The 9,049-nt window shown below is 39.8% G+C and overlaps 1 protein-coding gene across 3 annotated transcripts in view; it reads right to left on the reverse strand.

The window, feature by feature from the left end:
- prima1 (proline rich membrane anchor 1) overlaps window positions 1–8,742 on the reverse strand; it is a 35,162-nt gene extending 26,420 nt beyond the window's left edge. For all 3 annotated transcript variants that reach the window (XM_010882454.4, XM_034287672.1, XM_010882455.4), the window contains exons 1-2: window positions 7,791–8,742; window positions 4,380–4,530 (exon numbers count right to left, since the gene is read on the reverse strand). In XM_010882454.4, coding sequence (XP_010880756.1) covers window positions 4,380–4,530; window positions 7,791–7,883 — 244 coding nt within the window. In that variant the 5' untranslated portion in view covers window positions 7,884–8,742. The remainder of the gene's footprint in view (window positions 1–4,379; window positions 4,531–7,790) is intronic.
- Window positions 8,743–9,049: the final 307 nt, after the last annotated feature.

Raw genomic sequence — 9,049 nt, forward strand, 5'->3', positions numbered from 1 at the left:
TATCCAACGATCTAGACACCAGGCTGGATGCCATCTGTTATGTGCCCCACACTTTAAACTCCATCATGTCCAAAGATTCAGGGGACAGGATTGTGTTTTGGGGGTAGATCTGGGACTAATTGAAAATTAACATGAGCTTAAGGGTGACCAGCTTTCTTCAACCAGGCATTCATTTTGGGTGAACAACACATGCTCCAATGAAATGACAGGGATAAATATAGATACCTACTTCTTTAATCTTTAATCTTCAAAGTGCTGGAAGACGTGCAAGATAATACTTTTGTGATCTGTGTAGTTTGAGATAAATCTTTACTCTTTAAGGAACAAATACCCTGGATTAATTAAGGCGGTCTAAATATATTCTAATCTATTTTTTACCTCATAAAATCCAGGACAAAAGATTCCCAACAGGATAAGTTGATAAAAGCTTTTTAAGTGAACTCCTTGATGAATTATGGCTGCTTAGACACTTAACGGCCCAAATGCCCAGTACATGTACAAGTAACAATTTCCCATTAATACAGTTAGCTCCAATGACTCGGTGGGTTAGAAAACTGTTCTGGCAATTCCAAAGTGGTATGCTATAATGTATCTTGAAGTGTTTAGGCTTTATTTAAATTAGCTTCACATTTAAGCTGAGCCTTGTTCCCTGTTACAAAGTCAGGCATTGATAGTGTGCCCGGGACTTGTTTGCTGAGACAATACTGAAACTGTGCATCACTCAAAATCCAAGAAAACTTTAACTTCAGCAGGCTATGATGTGAAATTATCGTTTTTCTTGCGCATTAAGTTTCGTTGATGCGCTCATCAACGCATGAGTTTCTTACAGAAAACCTATCATGGTTAATATTGCTTGTGCAGAATGTGAATTTCCCTTTAGTTCATTTTATAATGTGGGTCCTTGGTTACACCGATGGCATGGATAGTGGCTCTGGATAGTTGTGGTAGTTATTTTATATCGTCAACAAAAATTCCGAAGAGCATCTACTGATGCACTATCCAAAGTATTACCAAATTATTTTCTGGGGGATGAAAGAACAATATTCAGCTTCCCTTCTCTTCTCAGTTCATAACAAATAAAAAGTATTGGTATATAGCAAACTAAATTAAACATTTCAGATGGTAGCACACAACCACTTTTATAGCAAACCGACCAGCCCCTCTCTCATCACTTAGGGATCTTACTCACGCTTACGTATTTACAATCGTGGTCTCTGCCTCACTGCTCCCACTGAGCCAGAAAATACATTTGGTGGGAGAAGAGGTGACTGGCTCGTGTTAGACACACTCGTCGGAGTGCTGCTGAGCTAAGTTTTTCCGTGGGCACCCAAGGGGGGGTGGGGGGGAGATGCACTCGCTCTGCCATCGCCAGTTCTCTCAGACGTGCACATGACAAGGCAGTAGCGAACAGGGCCTCGCTTTGCGCCGGCAAGTCACGTTGGATGCTAAAATTCACTGCAGCTTGAGGAAAAAAATTCTGTTTCAATCCTTCATTACTGGGGATCCCTGTAGGATGTGATACAACTAGCCCAGTCACTGCATGTTTCACCCCTCTCTACAGGATGGTTCAGGAAGCTGTTTCGCATGCATTACATTTTAGAAATACTTACGTTCTCATCTTCTTGAGCCTAATAAGAAGCCTACTACATTTTCTAAACAAAAAGCCCTGAGGTCGAATTCTAACTTAATTTCAATCTAAATAAATTTTTGTTCTTAAATTCAGGCTGTATAATCCAAAACCCCCCCATTCCTAAATGCATCCACAAAAGCTTACTAAATAAGTTTACCTCTGTGGAGGAGGGAGAAAGCTTTGAAGATGTTTTGAAGATGGTCTTAGAGAACCATGTTTGATTATAAGCCACTATGCATCTGGCCCTTCACATCCCAGGATTTGTCAACAGACAGACTAATGGTGTTCACAAACATCTTGTGGCAGGTGGGGTGGCCCATTCATTTTCTTTGAAGACGTGGAGGGGAGCGGAATTGTATCCAGACAGAGGGGTCACGGAGACCGTGAAGGCCACTCACTCAGGTAAAAGAAAGGCAGAGAAAATAGAAACAGGTTCAATTTCTGAAACTGTGCTCTCAGTATTGACCATAGACAGTAGTAAAGGTAGCCTGAGTGGTTATACATCAGCAGGTACGTTCAACAGCAGCCTGGCTGACATCCCAAACAAGATAGCTAGCCATTAGTTTACAGAGCCACATTTAACAGTAAATCAAAAATGTTCTGTTGCATGTATAATCATCTTAATTCACACTTGCTGTGTTTTGTGGAGATAACATTTTCCCACGTCGATAATGTTATTATTTTTTTTATGGCAACAACCATAATGCAATAAGCTTTAAACAATTTGAGCTGAGACACATGAAGAAGCCATATTCCTATTCTCGTAACAACCACATAAAGAACGGCACACCCATGCATTTCAGAAGCAGCGCAGTCCGGGGTTGACCAATCACATTAGAAAATATAGGCTGGGTGGTGAAACGTCAGCACATATGTCCAAAAGCAGCTGACCAGCAACACGTCTTCTTCTAATCTACATACATATTCATAATTTATTTTGCATATACATACATTTTATGGCTTTACATAGCAATTCACTTTTTGCAATTCAGTGGTAATTATTTTTTATTTTGTTGCTATGGTCACCAGTGGCTGTCACCCTCTATTTGAATGCACTCCACTTGGCTAAAGGGAAATGACTGTGTATTCAGCGGGGAACTGCAAATCTCTGCTGGGCCTTGGTAAAGCCCCTAAATCTGAAAACCCAAAATAAATCTCATTTTACCCAAAAAATAAAAAGACATGATAAAGAAATAAATATATATGGGGAGGTAGAGATAATCCCCCTTCTGACTGGGGGATGGAACCAGACACACCATCAATAAAACAAAAGCCAGCTTCTCCCTCTTCTCACTGACTTGTTTGCTTCATTCTAAAACAATGGAATGAAGGGCTGTCAAAAGCATTAGAACAGATTGATAGCAATACTGTCACTATTTCATGCGCGGTACAAATCACTGGTCAATAGTATCTCCGCACATGAGGCCCAGCTACCTAAACAAAAGCTCAAAATGACAGATCTAAGATATAAAACTCTAGGTGGGATGGAACAGCCAGGCTAACAGCCTTATATTTTACAACTGGGCCCACTACTTAATATGAAGGAAACGGTCAAGGAAAATGAAAGTTTTGTAATAAAGGAAAGCAATTTGCTAATTGGTTGACTGGGCAACATGTTCCGTTTAAAGCAACCATACAGGTTTAGTCCCTAACTAATCCTACTAACAATGGCTAACATTAGTAAGGACTTAGAATCAATTATTAAATGCTCTCTAATTCGGAAAAACTGATGTTTCCTGAGGGGGATAACAGATAGTGTATTGTGCCTGCGTGTGAAGTTGGGCTGCGGCGCTAGAGTTACAAGGGGTCTGTTCGAATCACACTGCAGGTTCAGCTCAGCGTTGATGCCGTGGGGCCACTCAGACTGTGATGGTCTTTGACCTATATCGCAGATTAAGGAACGGTGATGTCATTCTCCACTAAGAAACCAAAAGCCCTGCTTTGGTCACTCTGAGACAGTACTACTGACATCGTCCTGCTCAGGACCAGACCAGCATGAAATTGGGCATTTGGCATTTGAGCATGAAGATGCAGTCTAGTGTGCTAATAGTGTAAAACTAACTCAGTTATACTGTACGTAGTAGAGGGCATTGTTTTGTATAACAAAACAAACGTGTGCATTGCAGTCTCACCTTGTCCGTAGAGTGTATTTTGAAGTTGTTAATAGCCCTAATACCTTTTCTGAGCTCTGACACATCTACTTGGGGATAGTAGCATCAAGTATGTGCAGCCAATTTGAAACATAAGAATATATATATTTTGGTACACATTCCTATGACCGTTCGGCATCCTATGTCTGCAAAATCAATAGGCTAACAATAACAAAGGTGTGTGACTGGTGAAGCAGTGCCAAATTTGAGCATAGGCAAACTCAGCTTGAGTGCACGAATAGTTACTTTCAGTGTGTTCAATGTATCATTCCATCCAAAATCACACATTTGTCCAAACCTCTAAAATGTGATTCACATGGAGATAAACCCTGTCCCACCACTGTTGCATAAATCTATCAGGTTGAACATCTCTGAGTGGTGGCTCGGTTTCGCTGAGAACCTCAGATGCAGAATAGTGTGGCTGGAATCATTTCACAAGTCATGTCAACTGCCTTCCCCGGGCCTAACTCTGTAGGCTGGTCAGCTCTCAATCCGGGCCAGCGTCCAATTGCTGAGGGTGGAGTGAGCGAGGAAGGGATGTCACTTTGCACACCAATCAGGCCACTGTGGAACCATAATGCAGGAAAGTCAGTACATACCAGTGAAGACCAGAAGTCGGGGGGGTGGAGGAGGCGGAGGCGGTGGTGGCAGGGGAGGGTAGGGATTACATTGGCATGCCTGCTGACACTTGGCACCCGTCCTCTCTTCCACGTTCCGTGCACATGACTTCTGGGGCTCCCCCTGAGTGAACTGCGCAGCAAACGCAGAGAGGCGGGAAGAGAATGAGAGAGAGGAACAGAGAGCCTTCACCACACTTGGTAATGCCTCGAACACTATGGTATAGGAATAATAGAATTTGTACGTACAGAAAAATATCAGAAGTTTTTATTTACTTTTCTTGTTCTGTAATTGGGTTTAGGCATATGAAATGCCTAAATGAGATTATTATTTAAATGGAAGGTATAAAATGCATTTGCACTTTCATTTTTTGTGTAGTTTGCTTGGTGACCTCAAGGATGTTGTGCAACTGCAGAGGAGTCGAATGTCTGTCCGATTCACTTGGAGGTGTCTAATATCTGTTTGATTCACCTGGAGGAATCTAGTATCTGTTTGATTCACGTAGAAAAGTCTAATATCTGTTTGATTCCACTGGTGGAGTCTAATTTTTGTTTGGTTCTGTTTATTGTGTGTGGTGAAGCCAAAGACAAATTTACACACTATGTGTACAATAAAATATTTTCTTTTGTTCTTGATTCTATCATAGAGTTATTATATTACCACGTTATCTGGAAGTAAATAATAGCTAACAAGCTGACTGTTAAATTAGGGGTTCCCTGTTAGGTGCTTTTGTGAGAATTCTATAAACTAAATACACATACAGTACAACCACATGACATGTGATGAGTTCCAGATGACCCACACCATAACACAGTACCTCGTACCTGAGTCTTCGACCAACCAGGCAGACACGTACCAGAAGCTGCTCAGCCTTTGTCTGACAACTCAAATACAAATCTTCTGGTGCATAATTGTTCACTACATATTTCAGTCCATCCATTACAGTTGTTCACCAGCAATGCAACTGATTGCCTTGGATAAAACCATCCACTGAATAACAGATATTATTTTACTATATTATAACCATAATAGCTGGATTTGGGTTGGAAAACACAATACAAAAATGAACAGTCAGAACCATGACAGAATGGTTGGAGTTGTCATAATAGTTTGAAAGGGATATAAGGACAGAAACGGTTCCAGATCTGAGATAGACCGCACTACGTATCCTAAGACAGACTGATGGCATTCGATTCATATCAACTGGGTTCACTGTGAGAGAAACCGTCCTCAGGGCCGGGCAGCCACGTAGACTCTTCACTACACGGGAGACTCACACCTGAACCCCAAGGCAACACACTCTTGTCCGCACACTCATGCATGATCATACATCATTTTCTCACATATACCCAAGAAGCACCCAAATAGTCAATCCCTCACATACACACTTACATAAACTACATGCAGTTCCTCACAGCTCACACACATACACACATGCAAGAACACACTCTCTCTCTCTCTATGCACTAACGGTTAAGAGAGGAGATTCCCACCCACTTACAAGAAGAGTAGATGAGAAGAAATAGGCTCGTTTAGGAGAATGCCCTCCCACAGAATAAAACAACCCCTTGTTCCCTCCCTCCCCAGCAGTGAAAACTGACACGGCCTCCCCCAACAGTGAGCCTGGTGAGCAGCCCCATGGAATAGTAGAAGAGTCTTTTGGAGTGGCAAGCTAGTGGTGGAAAGCTCTTTGCCTGGAACACTTCAAGCCTCTGAGCGAGCCCCTAGCATTAGTCGCAAAGAGGGTTACCTATCACATGCCCATAGTTCAGGAACCACCTCTGTTACACATCATACATAGTGTGATAAAAAATGAATTTTTAGCAATAATTATTATGTATGTCTGTGTCCGTATCTGTGCTTTTATCCTAATGAAAGCGGTATTAAATTACAGTGGTAAAACAATGTCTGATTTCTGGTATAGTTCTCAACCTTTCAAAAACATAACTAACTTGAATTAGGAATACAATGTCAGAAATGTTGTATTTATACGAAACATACACAATATTTTATAGCTGTGTTCATCATCAACTTAGTACCAAATGATTTAGCATTTATTTTTGATTACTTTGGAGATTAGAATCCAACATATAATTTGGAAAGCTAACAGGATATTTACACTGTTTGGCAAAAGTGACAGTGAATTGTGTTTGCCTTTCTGCTCAACCACATTTTGACTTTTAAAGTAGATTTTAAATTGTTATATTATTTTGTGCAACTGACTTCATCTGGCTTTCATAAGTTTGTCTAGAAATATATATTTCATATCTTTGTTATACATCTCCATCCCAATCAAATATGTATTAAATAAAATCTAACTACATTTATTTCATTTTGATTTCTGGTTAAGATAGAGGTGTCAATCCAAAATAGAAATTACAAAGTAAATTACAAAGTAAACTAACTGCAATTAAAAATCTGTCTAAAATATCGAAATTATGTTGGATTCACATCTCATTAAAAAATACAATAAAATGTAAAGCTGTATTTGACTTACTCTTAATTCTTAACTTTTCTGTTTTCGTTGACATGTAGGCATGAATCCAATGTAGTAAAAACCACCTTAAAGATTACAATTGTAATCAAACAAAGTTTCAAACCCTAAGCCTGTATTGTGTAATTTTCATTTAACCTGGGCTATAACTTAAACAGTAAATACATTTGAATCAACTTCTCAAGTGCAATGTAATCTAAATGATTATCATTGATGATATTTTACAGATAAAGTAGGGTTACATTTATTTTAAATGTACCGTTTCGAATGACTTTGATAACAGTGAATCTTAAGAGATCTCTCAACAATGATTAAGAAGAAAATGTCAGCACCAAGCAGGGCTGGGCTTGGTTACAACCCTGGCTCACTATCAATTTAATCGCTGTAGATAGACCAGTAGGAGGTGCTCCCCACCCTATATTTTTTTTTATAATATTGGACATGAAGATGACATTTTTTTTATGGCAAACATTTTAAAAACATATTTTAAAATAGGTTTTTCTATGTAAAATTTGTTTTTATAATGGCATAATCGTGTGGTTGCAATATCACACTTATATTCAAGTGTACCTAAATTTCAATATTTGCAAAGGACACACAGGCAGACCACAGATATGCAATAACCTCCATATTTTAAACTCCAAAAAATCACGACACATGCTAAGAGACAATAAATTGTAAGAGGACATGACTATAAAAGTGTCACTATTGATCCATTGTAACTTGTAAGAGCAACATGACCATTAATTTAATTCTACATTAGCCTAACCAATAACCTGCCAACTCACCATCATTATTTCCATTAACACAAACCCTTTTCCCAACATCAGAGACATAACGTCTGTAACATAGCTTGCTTAACGAGTATAGTGGGCTATAAAAAAAGGAATAAACCCACCTGGTATAAAAGTACAATTGATGTTAGAAAGCAGTGCCCAAAAACGACATGCCAAAAAACTAAAATAAGCGGCAATATTTCTTGGACCAGCATTCCTCTTTAGCTCTCACAGCCCTCGTGTCAAGGAAACAAGCATGGGACGTAGGCTATAACACTCGTATATTTCAGGAAGTTAATCCAGTCTTCTCGACTCGAAAGCGAAATCTCTGTCTCTACCTGTTTCCAAAAAGGGATTCTGACACATTCTTCTCGCGCTTTCATTTCATTTGTAGGTGGAATGAGAGAAATTGAAACAGCCCTGCGACCAAAAACCTAGTACATTTCATTCGCATAGTAGAAAGTTGGAATCTCAGCTGGTGTCCACAGCGGTCCGAAGAATCCCACTATAAATTAGTAAACCGCGATGCCTTAGGTGGGAGGCAGTTTTAGAGTCATTCCTCTAATTGCTCTTAACTCCAAAGATGGACAGGGAAGCGCCACGAAACTTGGAAGTGCTGGAAATAGGCGCACTCTGCCACCCCTTATAGCCTAACTTACAGTTCTGTGTGCATGTCTACTGCATGGAATATTGCTGCACTTCGATGTTAATATGCCTTGGTTTATCTAGGAAAAATAGCAGAGGCATCTTCAGAAGCAGGCGAGTGTAGACATTACATCCTCAAACCATAGCCTACCCAAAAAGCATATTAGGAAAAATTGTGAAATTCTGGTCTGGAGCGTAAATGCAGCGCTGAAGCAATAATTATGCAACAACATCCTTTGCAATATCGTCAGTATATCATCAAATAAATAAACCTTCACTCCCAGAAAAGTGCAACTGAACATGCTAAAATAACTGTGAAGAGAAGAAAGAAGGTGCGCGGGTCTTAATCCACTCTGCTGATAGGAATCTGAAACTGCTTAGGTCACAGTGTTATTTCTGTCAGCGCGAAAGTAATTTAGCCATTTGAAGGAGACAGAGATGTTTAATGACGAGCATTCTGTAAGCCCATGTTGGAGGAGCGACAGTGAACCAATGTATTTGTGTGTGTGTGTGTTTGAGAGAGTGTGTGTGAGTGTGAGAGAATGGGAGAGATCGAAGTAATACGGTTATTTATAAGTATCAGCAGACAATAGCCTGCTGTCCACCAGGGGCAAGTCTATAATGTATGTCAAAGTGAGTCTCATTAGACCTTAAATAGAGTTGTGTTTAGGTTATTTTATTTGTGATCTGCCCAGGACTATTGAAAACCAATATTCATGATAACTTGGCCAAAGGT

This window comes from Esox lucius, chromosome 18 (assembly GCF_011004845.1).
Source record: "Esox lucius isolate fEsoLuc1 chromosome 18, fEsoLuc1.pri, whole genome shotgun sequence".
NCBI classification, from domain to species: Eukaryota; Metazoa; Chordata; class Actinopteri; order Esociformes; family Esocidae; genus Esox; species Esox lucius.